Source organism: Rhineura floridana, chromosome 9 (assembly GCF_030035675.1).
Source record: "Rhineura floridana isolate rRhiFlo1 chromosome 9, rRhiFlo1.hap2, whole genome shotgun sequence".
Taxonomy (NCBI): domain Eukaryota; kingdom Metazoa; phylum Chordata; class Lepidosauria; order Squamata; family Rhineuridae; genus Rhineura; species Rhineura floridana.
In genome coordinates this window covers 105,911,120-105,928,662 of record NC_084488.1, presented here as the reverse complement: position 1 = coordinate 105,928,662, position 17,543 = coordinate 105,911,120, and the positions used below count along the sequence as shown (strand labels likewise).

The 17,543-nt window shown below is 39.1% G+C and overlaps 1 protein-coding gene across 1 annotated transcript in view; it reads right to left on the bottom strand.

The window, feature by feature from the left end:
- Window positions 1–991: 991 nt before the first annotated feature.
- LOC133363738 (broad substrate specificity ATP-binding cassette transporter ABCG2-like) overlaps window positions 992–17,543 on the bottom strand; it is a 65,044-nt gene continuing 48,492 nt past the window's right edge. Inside the window, exons 12-16 of the mRNA XM_061583058.1 lie at window positions 16,510–16,664; window positions 5,156–5,245; window positions 4,265–4,306; window positions 2,837–2,877; window positions 992–1,277 (exon numbers count right to left, since the gene is read on the bottom strand). Coding sequence (XP_061439042.1) covers window positions 1,130–1,277; window positions 2,837–2,877; window positions 4,265–4,306; window positions 5,156–5,245; window positions 16,510–16,664 — 476 coding nt within the window. The 3' untranslated portion in view covers window positions 992–1,129. The remainder of the gene's footprint in view (window positions 1,278–2,836; window positions 2,878–4,264; window positions 4,307–5,155; window positions 5,246–16,509; window positions 16,665–17,543) is intronic.

Sequence of the window (17,543 nt, the reverse complement as noted above, 5' to 3'; positions counted from 1 at the left end):
TAATAACTAAGCAGTTATTCTTTAGCAGTTTAGTTATAATTTGTATGCAAAACCTTTCCACTCATTTGATGCCCTAAATATAGGTATTTCTAAATTAAATTTGATATATGCTAATTAACTGATTGGCTCCTATTTGGGGTGGAAAGAGAAATAAGATATTGCATAAAATAGTGCAATGAAATAATAGTTTTCAATTTGTACGAGTGGGCAAGCTGATACGAAAGTCTGTGGATGGGAAGCCATTCAGGGAAGGGGGTGATCTGGAGCGAGGAAAGGATGAATGCCCTTTCTCCTTCCCCCACTGCACAATCTCTACATGTAGTCATCCTCTTCCAAAGATCCCTTTCTTAAAAACTAAAACAAACCTTGGTGTTGGGAACCATGTATATGCAGTACTGACTTAACAGGGGCTTTCATATGACACTTCACCCCCACATTCAATGAACGTATGGAAGCCCCCTGGCCCTGAAGTCCACGTTTTGTGTAAAGGGAGAGAGGGAGGGTGCTGAGTGTACACAACAGTAGGCACATATTTCCCCTTTTCAAACACCATGCCAAATGCAACGGGGACCAGGGCCAGTGAGACACATAATATGGGGAATGAGACCTGCAAATGCAGTCCTGTTCCTTGCTCCTTCCAGTCATACACTGAACGCATGAGGAGGTTCATATGCATAGTGCTAATCTGTGTGACATGCTCTGAACACACCAGAAGTGCCATCTAAGCAGCAGCAGCAGCAGCAGGTGTATTCTATAATCCTGTGAACAAAAAGGGCTTAGCTTTAGAAATCCAAGTTTCTTGCTCCTAAATTGTATCGATTCATGACAATCCCTCTCAAAAACTGTTCTGCATTTTAATTAATATTAATCCTTTTGGACTTAAGCACTTTATATCCCATTGGTTTCTATGGGAGAATTAAGCACATGATTAACTCTCTCCCACCTATATCTACAGAGCTTGCAAGTGCTCAGTCTTGATTGGATCCTGCCATATTGCAGATATTTTGCAATACTGTTTTTCTCCATTACGTGTTCAAGAAAAAAAGAAGACTTAATAGAAGAGAATAGTCATGCCTACAGCTCTGCTACTTAGGATGTCTCCAGGGCAGTCTGGATCACAGACTTGTCTTTAAGAGAATTTTTTCATGAACCGCAACTTCATATATGAAATTGTAAGGAAAATTATCATCATGCAAGCAAGTACAACGTGATTCTGCCACAGGTCCCATGCAGTTGCTTCGATCCCTTGGCTTTTCAGATATTGTTCTCCAGTGCACCTACAAAGAAGAGGTTTTGAGAATTAATCTAGTGCAATGTATTTTAATTGTTCCCCTCTTGGACTCTGGCAGCAGCCAGCAACTTTGTAGCTTAAGAGAGGGAGAGAGCACATGGGAAGGGCTGTAGCTCAGTGGTAAAGCCCATGGTTAGAATAGCTCGTAGTCATATACTGACTAGCTGGACCAATGGTCTGATTCAATATAAAGCTGGGGTGGCTAACCTTTTTGCCCAAGGGCTGTTTTCACCCTTGGCCAACCCCCCAGGGGCTCCATGGCAGCAATGGATGTGGATGAAAATGGGTGACATTACATTCTCATGATCACACAGGCCCCATCCTCAACTGATCCATTCGTATCTGCTGAAAAGAAGGTTTATCACGCTCTCTTCACTCATCAAATGATCAATCTGATGACCAGGGAGAGAACAATTTGTATCCTCAATAGGGTGCTGGGCTTGGCAAGAGAGTTGCAAACTTCTCCACCCCCACCCAGTGTTGTGCCTGCTTTTGATTTTTTGCCACTCTTGCCAAAATTTGTGGGACCTTCTGGCGGTGAGAAAAAATGCTGGAGTTGGGGGTTAACCACTCCTGAAAAAAAGCTGCTTCTTATGTTCTGTGGGACCATCCGGCCCAACTGCCACCAGGAGTCAGCAATTCTGCATAAAATGAAGAGAGAAAAAGACCCTTTCATTGGCCTCTTGACAGCTATTCACACTGGCTTTTCCTTAGTTAACAATGTTTTGGTTGTGAGCCTGAGGGCAGGCTGCCTGTGCTCATTCTCATTTTTGTACTGTGTGAAGTGATTTTAGACCTTTAATAAATAATTCAATAGGCAAAAAAAAAATACCTTGCGGTTTCAGAACGTACCTATAGCCAACAGATATTTCTATCAAACTGTAAAAAGTAGGGAGATATTGTACTGCCCTACAAATTTGTCAAAATGCAAACACAATTTGGGCTGGACATTCACAGTCCAATCCACTTCCTGTGTAGCTTCTTATTAGTGAATTTCTCTGCTTTTTAATCCAGGAGGTATAAAATGGGATCCTATGCAAGTTTGCTGAGAATGGATTGGTCATTTGCATGCTTATTGAGTACAATGGGATTTACTCTCGTGCAATCATGCTTAGGAAAGGGGAAACTGACCATGGTCGAGGAGGGAGGGAGGGAGGGCTGGAGTGGGCACAGGAGGAGGGAGATGAGAGGGGAAGGAGGCACATCTCATCATTTGCATGCTCATTGTGTTCAATGGGATTTACTCCCGTACAATCATGCTTAGAATAGGTAAAACTGACCGTGGGGGAGGGAACAGGAGAGTGAAGGAGAGGGAGGGGATTGGAAAGGAATGAGGAGGGGCAAAGGGAGGGGGGAGGAGGAGAGGAGAGCAGATTTGATCATTTGGATGCTTTTTGAGTTCAACAGCATTTACTCCTCTACAATCATGTTTAGAATAGGTGAAGCTAACTTGGGGAAGGGGCAGGGAGGAAGAGGAAGTGGGAGGGGAGGAGATTGGGTGGGCAGGCACTGGGGAGAGGAAAAACCCCTTTCCTTTCCAAAAACAAAATACTGTGAACAGTATCATTGTTTTTCAGGGTTTTCCCCTCCTTTTTATTCTACAGCAGGCACATGTAGTCTCCCACCTAAATTTAAAACAAAGCTGTCCCTGGCCACATCCACACCAGACTGTTATTTCACTTTAAGCAGTCATGGCTTCTCCCAAAGAATCCTGGGAAGTGTAGTTAGTGAAGGGTGCTGAGAGTTTGTAGGAGATGCCCTGTTCCCCTCACAGAGCTTCTATCAGCACCCTTCACAAACTACACTAACCAGGATTCTTTGGGGAAGCCATGACTGTTTATATTGGAATAAATGTCTTACATGGGTGTAGCCACCTGATTAGCCAAGCAAACAGGTGTGAGTCTGGCTTTTAGAACACTAGTTGGTTCTTACTGAGCATGCCCGACATAATAATAGACTTCAATGTTAAATTTCTTAATTAATTAAAAATTGACCAGGCATTTTTTTTAACTTTTAAACTGCAGAAGATGAAGGTCAGAGTATGGGACAAGGTCAATAATAGGATTACAGGTACTCTGTAAATATGGCTGATTTTTAATTAATTTTCAACCAATTATGAGACCACTGACAAAATAGTCCAACTGGTCTGGATTTTATTCTCTTGTTTGAACTCTCGATTCTCTCTGACTGTTGCGTGTATCGCCATGAAAACATACAGGGTTGTTAGGCAAGTGTTTCTGAGTTCAGGATTGTAAGATTTTGTTTTGAAATGTGCTTATGGGAAGCGGCAGAATGGCATGGAGGGTATTTTCAATTTAACATTGTGGAATGCGAAAAACCCATGCTGCTATGGTATACAGCCACTCATGTGGCTGTATAACAATTCCTGTTTGAGCTGAAATTCTACAAAAGGTACAGCACAGAGAAGAAAAGCTTACAGACTATACAGGGACTATCCATATGCATAAAAGTGGGCAGTAAACATGATCCTTGTTTTGTGATTGTTAGTTAATTTGTAGTTAAGATGACTGTTCTTTGTGGGCATGTAATGCAACAAGATACTTATACAGGGAATCGTCCCTCAGACCTGATTTGGCTCAGGGGTTTCCAGACTCCTTATTTAAGGGACTACAGCCATTCGTAGGACTACTACTATTTTTAATAGTTTAGTGTCAAAATAATATATCTTTTTCCTTCTAATCATTTTTTTTCTTTAGCAGACATCCAAAACAAATACCATTTTTGGAAGGGATGGCGGAGCACATGAATCATTCACATCACACTAAACTATGGTTTAGCATGATGTCTGAATGCAGCCATCACATTAATGTGACAAATACTATTGCAGGGGGTTGTAGGTGCCTCCAACTGTTGGAGTAGGATTGGGTGAAATAAAAAGATATGTTGTACTTACATCGGTAATTTAACCTTTGAACAGTTAGACTTCTTCTTCCAATTTTCATCTATGGTTACATTGCAGAACTTGAGACCAGTAAGTTCATTAACCTGCAGTGCCTTTGAAGGTAAGAAAGTAAATAAAATGCTATAAAGGCATAAGAAAACAAGAGAGCTTGGTTTAATTGTTGCAGTGTAGTTTCATGTAAAAAAAGTAGTAGTATGCAGATTTTTCTCTTCTAACTAGGGTACGATAGAGAATGAGTTCTGAGTCTGCTTTGTTGGTTCAGTCTTCACTTCAGCTATAAAGTTCACTACACAGCCTTGAGCAACCCATTATCATTTCTCTTCCATTGGCAACATGGGAGTAATATTGTAAGGAATACAAAAAATGTATCTGGAATATTTTGAACATTTGAGGAATGTGGCATATTCTTTCCATCATCATTATCACTATTATCATCCTCTAAAATATCATTTAAAATGGAGCATATCATGACTGTAGCCTTTTTGTGTATGGGGGGGAGGAAGAAAGGAAGCTGTTCCCCTGAAGTGTTCCAGCCCAGGTCCTAAAGGAATTTAACTTTAGAGTCTGAAGTTAAGCCTGGTGTTGTGGGAGGCTTCGGGATTATGTTAAAAGCCATTTAAACCCTGTTGCTTTCAATGGACCTTACAGCACAATTTTCTGCATGCTTATCAGGAGTATGACTCACTATATTAAGTGGTTTTACTCTCTAGCAAGTATGTTTAGGTTTGCAACCTTAGTAACTCACAACTGACTTTAGCTGGATTGGGGGCCAAAGCCTGTTAAATTCTGTAAATCAGTCGATATGCTTTTTAATACTGGGCAGACTTTTTAAGAACTTGAGCTGAATTGATTGGTCTTTCACCAATATTCCATTATAAATAGAATTGTTCCGTTTTGAACAATGATTCTTAGCACAAACTGCAAGACACTGTAGCACTTACTGTCATCCCATATCGAGGTATGCTGAAGTATTGCAGCCAAGAAAGCCAAGGCAGTATACTGGTGAGATTTACCAACAATCCAGAGAAAATCTGCAAAAAAACCCTGTAATTAAAAATCTAAATTCAATGTAGTTATTTAACTGATCATTAAAGAAAGCAATACCTTGGTGAACAGCAACAAAAAAGCCTTTAGAGTTGTGTATATTTTCACCTAAACCTGTTCTGTTTCTTCTATAATGCAGGATGTATAAAACAGAGCTATTCTTAAGTGACCCCCGCTAGGATGCACACCTTAATATGGTGAGGAGGTAATGCCAGCAGGTGTCTAGACTCATAGCAGGGGCACCCAAGGCGGAATGGTCAAAGCTGAGACACCAGACTAAGATGCATCCAGATTCAGAGGAAGGCAATGGTAAACCACCTCTGAATATCTCTTTCCATGAAAACCCTATGAGATGTCCCCCAGGTCAGAAGGCACTCACCAAGCTACTGGGGAAGAACAAAGGACAAGTACAAGCAGTGCTGTGACTAATGATGCAGCTGGGTCAAAGCTGAAAGGAAGCCCAGAGGATGATGTGCAGAGATGCGAAAGGAGAGTCCAGAGTTGTATGACGTACACAATAAGAACATGGAATGTGAGAAGCATGAAGCAGGGAAAGTTAGAAATTGTCAAGCAAGAAATGGAATGTATCAACATTACAATACTTGGAGTGAGTGAATTAAAACAGAGAGGAATGGGACATTTTCAATCAGGCAACTACAGAATATTTTATGCAGGAAATGAGAAGAAGAAACGGGGTTGCTTTGATAGTGAGAAGTAATGTAGCAAAAGCAATTAGGAGCTATAACTCAAACTCTGAGCGAGTGATATCAATGAGATATAACGGGAAACCTATTAACAATAACCATCATCCAAGTCTATGTTCCAACGGCAAATGAAGAAGAGGAATTGGAGAGATTTTACACAGAAGTACAGGACGAAATTGATCACACACCAAAACAAGATGTGCTGATAACCATGGGGGACTGGAATGCAAAAGCAGGGAACATAGAAGTACTAGAAATTGTGGGGAAATGGGGCTTAGGAGATAGAAATGAAGCAGGAGAAAGACACTGAATTCTGTGAAGCCAATAATTTGTTTCTTGCAAACATATTTGTTGAGCAACTGAAAAGCAGATTGTACACGTAGACATTACCAAATAGTCAATATAGGCATCAAATTGATTATCTAATTGGTAGCAGAAGATGGAGAAGTTCCATACTTTCTGCGAAAACAGGTCCAGGAGCAAACTGCGGTACAGATCGTGAACTGGTAATATTGAAAATCAGAGTAAAGCTAAAGAAGACCAACAAAGCAATCATAATGCCAAAATACAATTCAAATAACATCCCAGAAGAATATAAAGATCAAATAAGGAACTGTTTTGAGGCTTTAAACTTAGTTGACAGAGAACCAGAAGAACTATAGATTGAAGTCAGAGACATTATCAGGCAAGAATGCAAAAAGACAATACCTCTAGTTAAAAAAGAGAGAAAGACCTCAATGGATGACTGACAAAACTCTTAAAATGGTTAAAGAGAGAAAGAAAGCAAAAGCAAAGAAGACAGAAACATGGTTAGAACCCTAAATGCGACTAGTATGTAGGGACAAAGGAAATTATTACAATAGTTATTGTATAGAAATAGAAGAGGAAAATAAAAAGGGTAGGACAAGAGCCCTATTCCAAAAGATTAGAGAAATGAAAGGGAAATTTAAACCAAGAGTAGGGATGTTGAATAATCAACAGGGGAACACACTGACTGATCGAGATAAAGTAAAAGGAAGATGGAAGCAATACACTGAAGAACTCTATCAAAGAGATGCAAGGATGACATTCATTCATGGAGGAACCATATGATGAAAAACCAGAAATTTTAGAATGTGAGGTGAAAGCTGCTCTTAAAATACTTGGAAGAAACAAATCACCAGGAACAGATGGCATACCACAAGCTACTGAGACTGAATCTGTCCCAATTTTGACAAAAAATTGTCAACATATATGGAAAAGGAAACAATGGCCCACAGACTGGAATCGTTCAATATACATCCCAATTCTAAAGAATGGAGATCCCAGGGAATGCAGTAATTATCAAGTATAATTTCCCATGCAAGTAAAGTAATGCTCAAGATTGTGCAACAAGGGCTCTTACCATGTATGGAACGAGAAGTGCCAGATGTCCAAGCTGGATTAGAAAGGGAAGAGGTACCAGAGATCATATCACAAACATACGTTGGATAATGGAATGGACAAAAGAATTTCAGAAGGAAATCACCCTGTGCTTTATAGATTACAGCAAAGCCTTTGATTGTGTAGATCATGAAAAGCTATGGAATGCTTTAAAAGAAATGGGGGTGCCACAGCATCTGATTGTCCTGATGCGCAACCTATACTCTGGAGAAGAAGCTACTGTAAGGACAGAATGTGGAGAAACCAATTGGTTCCCCATTGGAAAGGGTGTGAGGCAGGGGTGTATTTTATCACCCTATTTGTTTAATCTATATGCAGAATATATCATACAGAAAGCGGGCTTGACCAAGATGAAGGAGGTGTGAAAATTGGTGGGAGAAATATCAATAATTTAAGATATGCAGATGATACCATACTAGCAGAAACCAGTAGTGATTTGAAATGAATACTGCTGAAAGATAAAGAGGAAAGCAGAAAAGCAGGACTATAGCTGAACGTCAAGAAGACGAAAGTAATGACAACAGATGATTTATGTAACAAAGTTGACAATGAGGACATTGAACTTGTCGAGGATTATCAATACCTTGGCACAGTCATTAACCAAAATGGAGACAATAGTCAAGAAATCAGAAGAAGGCTAGGACTGGCGAGCGCAGCTATGAGAGAACTAGAAAAGGTCCTCAAATGCAAAGATGTATCACTGAACACTAAAGTCAGGATCATTCAGACCATGGTATTCCCTGTCTCTATATAGATATTCACTAATAGGCAAAAAACCGTGCGGTTTAAGAATGTACCTATAGCCCACAGATATTTCTACCAAACTTTAAAAAGCAGGGAAATTGGGCAGCTATAGTGAATGCACCAGGGGAGCAGGAGACCTGACCTCCTCTCTGAGATATTGTACTGCCCTACAAAGTTGTCAAAATGCAAACACAATTTGAGTTGGTCTTTCACAGTCCAATCCACTTGCTGTGTAGCTTGGAAGAATTTGGTAACATGTGCCTCTGAGCATATAGTGGGTGGTGGCAACACCTGCCATCTCCAAAGATGGAGAATTATATTTTTGTATGTTTGTTGGTGTTCTTCTTACTTTGCTTCTTTCCTGTGTTACTAATGTTTCTACAGAGAATCTAAACTAGAAAAATTTATTTCCCTCATTATTCGTCCTAGAAATCTGTGTCAAATTTATTTTTATTAATTTCAAAGCCTTTTTATTGGTCAATGTCATATGATGGTGAAGATAGCCTTTTTTGTTTCAAACTGGAGGTTATGGTCTATTTCTATTTTGGGTGCATTAACAGTTGGACCTGAAACTGCAGTTTAATGTAAAATCAGACTGATTACAATATGCTGCTACTTTAGCAATGACTCTAGTTGTTGAAAAAAAGAGGATGCATGTTTTCAGCCTGCTATGTTTAATTATTATTATTATTATTATCTTTATTTATACCCCGCCATTTTCCCAAAACTGGAAGTCATGGCGGCTTCCAGATTAAAAATACATATAATTAAAAACATACAAAGTCTACATTAAAATAAGATTAAGCTATTTCCAATATTAAAACCATACACATATAGCTAAAAAAGTTCAAACTAGTTTAAAAATGATATAATAGACATTAGCAATGCAGCACCCTTCACGCCCTATCCTTAGCCTTCAATTCCAAAGGCTTGTTGGAATAGGAAGGTCTTTGCTTGTCGGCGGAAGGACTGCAGAGAGGGGGTCATTCTTACCTCCCTAGGAAGGGAATTCCAAAGCCTAGGGGCAGCCACCGAGAAGGCCCTCTCACGCGTCCCCACTAGTCGTACTTGAGAAGATGTGGGTATTGAGAGAAGGGCCTCTCCTGAGGATCTCAGGGCCCGGGCAGGTTCATACAGGGAGATACGGTCTGATAAATAGCCTGGACCTAAGCCGTATAGGGCTTTATAGGTCAACACCAGCACTTTATTTAAGGCAAGGTGTTCACCATCAATTAAAAACATAGAGCACACCTAGAATTTTGCTAGAATATATTTCACTTTCCACTGTTTTATCTTGTGCAAATTGAGACACTTCTGAGGTCCACTGGAGAGTATTTTGCAGAAGTCAGTGCCATTATTCCACAATTACGTTTGGAGTGTTTTTAGTATAAATTTTGCAAAGTGTTGCTGTACTTCACATATTCATAGAAACAAAAGCAAAAGAAAATGATTTCCTATAGAAAACTTCACTAAAATTGCAAAGTAAATCAGACCTATTTAAAGTGACCATCTGAACTATATCAACTGTCTTAATAATGTTGCTTCCTCCCGGCTAAAACAAGATCAGCACAGGACATATCTTCTTTCTATTATTTGGGCTGATTACAGGTGTTGCCACCACTCACCATATGCTCAGAGGCACATGTTACCAAATTCTTCCAAGCTACACAGCAAGTGGATTGGACTGTGAAAGACCAACCCAAATGGTGTTTGCATTTTGACAACTCTGTAGGACAGTACAATATCTCAGAGAGGAGTTCAGGTCTCCTGCTCCCCTGGTGCATTCACTATAGCTGCCCAATTTCCCTGCTTTTTAAAGTTTGGTAGAAATATCTGTGGGCTATAGGTACATTCTTAAACCGTAAGGTTTTTTGCCTATTAGTGAATTTCCCTGCTTTTTAATCTGGGAGGTAAGAAATGGGATCCTGTGCAAGTTTGCTGAGAATGGATTGATCACTTGCATGCTTATTGAGTTAAGTGGGATTTACACACACACACACCAGGGAGACATGCTTAGGATAGGTGAAACTGACCACAGGGGATGGGGAAGGGAGGAGGGGGAGGAGTGGAAAGGCAGAGGGGAGGACTGGGATGGGAGCAGGCAGGAGGGGGAGGGGAGAAGGACAGATGTGGTCATTTGCATGTTTATTGAGTTCAGTGGGATTTACTCCCGTGCAATCATGCTTAGGATAGGTAAAACTGACAGGGGGAGGGACGGAGAGCTGGAGTGGGCAGGGAAGGCGGAAGAAGGAAGAGGGGAGGGGAAGGAGGGAAAAGGCAGGTCTGATCATCTGTATGATTATTGAGTTGAATCGGATATACTCCTATGCAATCATGATTAGGATAGGTAAAACTGACCAACCAAGACGTCTTCTGTATCTTTCACAGTTGGGCAGGGGGAAGGGACAATTCTGCCTTGTGGTTTTTCCCATTACAATGTTGCAAGCATACCTGCACTTGGCTGACTTTCTCTTCTTCTAAAGATACAGGATCAGTCTCAGGCCCTGAACCTGGCAACCCTACCTCCCACCCAAATTTAAAACAAAGCTGTCCCTGGCCACATCCACACCAGGTCTCTATTACACTTTGGACAATCATTATTTATTTATCTATTTATTTAGTGTATTTATATACCGCCCCATAGCCGAAGCTCTCTGGGCCGTTTACAATAACTAAAAACATTAAAAACAAATATACAAATTTAAAAACACATCTCTTAAAAACAATTTAAAACAATTTATCATGGCTTCTCTCAAAGCCATGGCTCAAAGCCAATCATGGCTTCTCTCAAAAAATCCTGGGAAGTGTAGTTAGTGAAGGGTGCTGAGAGTTGCTAGGAGACGCCCTGTTCCTCTCACAGACCTTCAATCAGAGTGGCTGACTGTTAACCATTCTCTCGGGAATAGGAGTCTCTTAGCACCCTTCACAAACTACACTTCCCAGGATTCTTTGAGGGAAGCCATGACTGTCTCAAGTGAAATCAAGTCGTGTGGGTGTGGCCCTCTGATTAGCCAAGCCCAGCAGCTGTGAGGCTTTTAGAACACTGACAGTTGGTCCTTAACTGAGCATGCTCCGCATTATAATAGGCTTCCAGCCAAAATTTCTTAACTTAATTAAAAATCAACCAGGCATTTTTTTAACTTTTAAACTGCAGCAGATGAAGGTCAGAGTATGGGGCAACGTCAGTATTAGGATTACAGGTACTCTGTGAACATGGCTGATTTTTAATGAATTTCAACAGATTATGAGAACTCGCAGAAAAAAGTCCAAAAGGGCTCTGAGGTTTTTTTCTCTCTCTTTAGACTTTGAACTCTCGATTCTCTCTGACTGTTTTGTGTATTGCCATGAAAATTGACAGGGTTGTTAAGCAAGCGTTTCTGAGTTCAGAACTATAAGGTTTTGTTTTGAAATGAGCTTATGGGAAGCCTCAGAATGGCATGGGGGGATATTTTCCATTTAACATTGCGGAATGTGAAAAATCCCCACTGACTATAGTATACAGCCACTCTTGTGGCTGTATAACGAAAGTTGGACAGTGAAAAAAGTGGATAAGAGAAAAATCAACTCATTTAAAATGTGGTGTTGGAGGAGAGCTTTCTGTCAGGCCCCTCCCTTCAGGATCCCACCTCAGGCGCCACCTGGTATGATCCCGCTTGTGGTCACCACCTTGACACGGTCCCACCTCAGGGTCCTGCTCTCAACACAGTTCTCTCACCGGCTCTAGCAAAGATCTCTCAAGATCCACTGTTAGGCAGCACCACCAGACACTCCCTGTAAACAATATTGGCTTGAGACTGTGCCTTAGTCTCCTCCTGGCTTATTGATACGTTGTGTCTGGGTGCACTTACAGGCCTCAACCCCCCTGTATCTTTGTTCCAATAAAGATTACAGCCCTGGGTTGCTCTGGATACCTGATGATCTTACACTATCTCTTCGCCGCTGCCACCATTGATACTGTTTCCCAACCTTGGTATATGCCCTGTCCAGCCTTCTGTTCTGTGAAATCCCTAGCCAAGGATCAGCCGTTTTGGTAAACCAAGAAATATTTATTTATATACACAGGGAATAACAAGATTACTTAAAGATATAGTCAACAAGCGTGTGGTTTCATAAGATGCGTTACTCTTTATGTGTCTAGTCATCAATATCCTGCCTCACTACCTGCCTAATCCAGTCCACCCAACAATTCTCTAAAAGCCTCACAAAATGAACTCCAACTAACTGTCATCATCTCATTTATACCTTCAGACACTCAAATACTCAGCCAATCATCATACAACACTCATCAACATTCCAACCCATGTACTCCACCCTCTCACTCAGTCTACTTACCACATACACTCGAATAAACCCACACTTACCATATTTACAGTATTATATATATACAGGGACATCACACTTTCAACTGCGAAAAAAACCAAATTGGGTGTTAGAACCAGAACTATCCCATAGTTGCGAGAGAAATGCCTGCATACTGCAGTGGGAGCGGATTCAGAAAATATAAATGTACATTTTTGAGTGTAAGAGTGAAGTATGCCTCTGGTTATAATCCTAGAAACAGAAATAAAAAATGTGTCCCAAACACCAAAGGCTGGGGAAACTCTAAAGTATGGTTTTACCTGGTGTGATTGCTGCATGGCCCTTCAGTTAGCCATATGGTTATTTACTCACATGATTCAATCACACTGTTGAAGTGACATGTAAGCCAAGACTCTCTTAATGAAATTATACATGTAGAGTTCAAATGAACTCTTATTCTGAATCTGATCTGTGTTCACTAGGACTGAATGCTCCACTGAGCAACTAACTAGAATACCTGTGGCATGTTGCACCACTCTATATCTGCCTGCACCCTTGACATGGTTTTGTAAGGGGTTAGCATTTTATTAATTTACTCAGTCCATCTCATGAGACACCTAGTCTGGCCAAAGTCATTTCCTAGTAACATCCCCCTCCCATTTTCCACAACAAATTAAAAAAAAACCCACTGAATGCATGTTTCTACCAGAGTCTCTGTCACAGACAAGTTTTAGCAACTTTCTGCGGTGGTGAGGACTAGCTTTCTGAGTAAGTGAATCAAACAAGAAATACTGTTTTGTGGCCAAATGTAGCCTCGTGCCCTATATTGTTTATGTATCCCCTATGCAGAAGATCAGTCACAACTACAACACTAACATGTATTTCTCTGCAGTTCTTCAAAGACTGCTTAAAACAGAAGTTTTGGGGGTGGTATTTCATTAAAGAATTGTTGCTGTTATATGCCTTCAAGTCGATTATGACTTATGGCAACCCTATGAATCAGCGACCTCCAATAGCATCTGTTATAAACCACCTTGTTCAGATCTTCTAAGTTCAGGTCTGTGGCTTGCTTTACGGAATCAATCCACCTCTTGTTTAGTCTTCCTCTTTTTCTACTCCCTTCTGTTTTCCCAGCATTATTGTCTTTTCTAGTGAATCATGTCTTCTCAAGATGTGTCCAAAGTATAACTTCAGTTTCATCATTTTAGCTTCTAGTGATAGTTCTGGTTTAATTTGTTCTAACACCCAATTATTTGTCTTTTTCTTTTTCTTTTTACAATAATTTTTATTCAAATTTTCATAAAACATAGAAAACAAAATCATAAAACATTCAAAGACAAAAAACAAAACAAAACAAAAATGATTAAACAAAAAAAAATAAAATGTTGACTTCCCATTTGTCACATATCAAATCAGTTATAGGTCTACAATATATAACAATCCTGTCTCTTAAATCATATTATAAAATCACTTTCCTCCAGTAGTTATCTTAATTAATCATCAAATCTCATAAACATTACTTTATTCTTTCCACAAAAAGTCAAAGAGAGGTTTCAATTCTTTAAGAAATATATCTATCAATTTTTCTCCAAATAAACATGTCAATTAATCCATCTTGTTAATAATTATAATAATCTTATTGTCATAACCATAGTCCAAATAAACATTTCGATTAATCCATCTCATCAGAATCTGTTAGGTCCAATAATTTCAATAGCCATTATTCCATTATCCCTATTAGTTCCATCTTCCATCTTCAATAGTCCTGTTAAGTCCAGTAATTTCAGTGTCCAATCTTCCATTATCAGTAGTCCATAATAATCTTGCTGTTGTAGCCATAGTCATATAATAAGAGTCTGATGGGAATTTCCTCTATCCCAAATATTTTCTTGCCATCCATTCTGAATAAGTTGCTGAAATACTGTTGTAAAGTCATATCTGTGTTCTTCTTTTTTACAAAATGCACTGGCTCATCTCTTAAGAGTTTTTCCATTGTCACATGGCTGCAGTTAATTCCATAGATTTTCTCTATATCAAGCTCCATCACATCATTCCAGTCCAGAAGATTATCCAAGCCATTGATAAATTTATCTCTAATATCTTCATTAATTTCTTCAGAGATAACGTTAAATTCCAAACAGTAGATTTTATTTCTAAAATCCATAAACTCCAGATCTTTTTCCAATTCCACATTTGTTCCAATCTCCAGGGCTTGTATCTTCCCTTTATTTTTTCTTTTCTCATCTCTGATCTCATTCTCCTCTCTCACAGGATCCCCTATTTCTTTAAGCTCCTGCGTCATTTTGCTCAGTTCAATTTTCAGCTCCTTACTACCCTGTCGCAGGGTTTGTTTCGTTATCTCAATCTCATCCATTATTTTCTGAAACATAGTTACTTCCAGATTCTCAGCCACTTTCTTGATTGCCATTTTTAAAACCACGAAAACAAAGCAAAACAAAAATAAAGAAAAACCACTTCTTATTTCAGCAACAATTGGGTTAATATTCCAGGCTTGATGACATCACAGTATAAACAGAGCAACCTGCCTTATCTCTCTATGTTCAAGAATGCAAAACAAATTTAGTTCCCAGCATCAAAACAGTTAGTGGCGTCGTGAAGAAGCAGATTCGTCAAAATAAAATAGACCAAAAAGAGAATAGTCCCAGACAATATAATATTCCTTGGAATAGAAATCAGGAATAGAAATCCCTCTTCTGTGTATATCTTTAGAATGCACTTCCAGGACAGCTTTTTGCGACAGAAACAGAGATAAGCTGTTAATTTCGTGGATAACAGAGAAGAGTTATAGCTCACCCAGAAGCTGTCCAAAGCCGATCAATCTGACAAATCTCCTTTTGCTGCAACAATTTAAACCAAGTAAAAAAAATAATAGAAAGAAGGGTGCTTGCCTGTTAGTCCGTTCTCTCTTTAAAGAAAAGATAAACGTATCGCTTAAGCAGATAGAGCTTGTTCGAAAGTCCGTCCGGCATTGTTGGCTGGACCTTATCTCATAAATTAATGAAATCCAGTCCTCCCAACAAAACAGGCTTTTGAGGTTGATCTCTACGTTTCTCCCTGCCCGGGAGAAATTTCATCAGTCAAAAAAAAAAACGTTCTGACTGATTTATATCTGAATAAGCTTCTTTTGAGGCGGGAGCCCGTCCCAAAAGCAGGCACAAGCGAAGTAACCCTTCCCGGAAGTCCCCAATTATTTGTCTTTTTCGTAGTTCATGGTATCTGCAAAACTCTCCTCCAACCCTACATTTCAAATGAGTTGATTTTTCTATTATCTGCTTTTTTCACTGTCCAACTTTCACATCCATACATAGAGATAGGGAATACCTATCTGATGTGATGGATTAATTGAAATGTTTATTTTGACTATGGTTATGACAATAAGATTATCATAATTAGTAATGAGATGGATTAATCGATATGCTTATCTGGAAAAAAAATTGATAGATATATTTCTTAAAGAATTGAAACCTCTCTTTGACTTTTTGTGGAAAGAATAAAGTAATGTTTATGAGATTTGATGATTAAGTAAGATAACTACTGGAGGAAAGTGATTTTATAATATGACTTAAGAGACAGGATTGTTATATATTATAGACTTATAACTGATTTGATCTTTGACAAATGGGAAGTCAATATTTTACTCTTTATTTTTTATTTTTGTTTTTTTTTTTCTTTCTTTTTTTTTTTTGTTTAACTATTTTTGATTTTGTTTTTTGTCTTTGAATGTTTTATGATTTCGTCTTGTATGTTTTATGAAAATTTGAATAAAAATTATTGAAAAAAAAAGAGATAGGGAATACCATGGTTTGAATCATCCTAACTTTGGTGTTCAATGATACATCTTTGCATTTGAGGATCTTTTCTAGTTCTCTTATAGCTGCCCTCCCTAGTCCTAGTCTTCTTCTGATTTCTTGACTACTGTCTCCATTTGGTATTACTGGCCCAAAAACATATCTGTGGACTTCAATAGATTCAGCTAGTTGCGTGTCCAGGCATGTGCCTTGTTCAGCTTCCTAGCTGCCACAATGCCAGTGACAGCCTGTGAACAATTTAAGGATACTCACAATCATAAGAATAAAGGTGATGGTCAGAAGTAGATTAGCTACAGCCACCACACTCTGTCCTGTGGCAATAGCTAGTGCCATAGAAGTAGCTGTATAAGATACCATAATCAGAGTAAGCATCATTATAAAGAAGGCCTCTGCTGTTCGTTTCAGACCTTAAGAGAATAGAAGGAGGATAGTGTTGGCAGAGAGTTTGCAGTAAAATTTTGTACCACATCACTAGTTTATTATACAACCTAAACACTGCATACACATTATTTCCATAATGATGCATCCTTATTTTAATAATGTCTGAATGGGAAAAATGTTTTACATCCCTTATGCATCATCACAACAACCCTGTGAAGTAACACACTCTTATTGTAATTTTAGGGAGAAAGTTGAAAGAGGGCAACTTGCCAATGGTCCATTCATTCATAACTTGGCCTTTGGGATTATGCCTTGATCTTGATTAAACCCTTGCCTGCTCCTTCATTACCCTGCTCACCACCAAAGCAGAAGATTCTGTTTTTGAAGAAATGTTGAGTGTGCTGGTATATTTGGTCCCTCCTTCTCATGCTGAGGAGGAGCAGGGGAGAATATGCAAGCTCAAGGTCTGCTCCTGATTTCATCATGATAGAACCTGGGCCAAGTAATGACTGAACACATCCATCAATGAAATAAGATTAGAAGTTGTCACCTAGATTCAGATCTCAACATTCTATCCACATCATTTATTTTATTTTATTCTATTTATTAATTAAATTTACATCCCACCCTTTGCCCCAATGGAGACCAGGGTGGCAAACCAAGTAGTAAAACAATGCAATTTGCCCTGGCCTTTGACACCTGAGACATATATTTTAGAACTCATTCTATTTTGTGATTTTAGGTTGTTTTAAATGCCGTATTTTAAAATTGTTGTAACTCGCCCTGCGACCTCTGAGTGAAGGGTGGGTAATAAATGTTGATGATGACGGTGATAATAATAAAACATATTTAAAACATTTAAGAATAATAAGACATAAAAACATTTTTAAAACAGTCACATACCC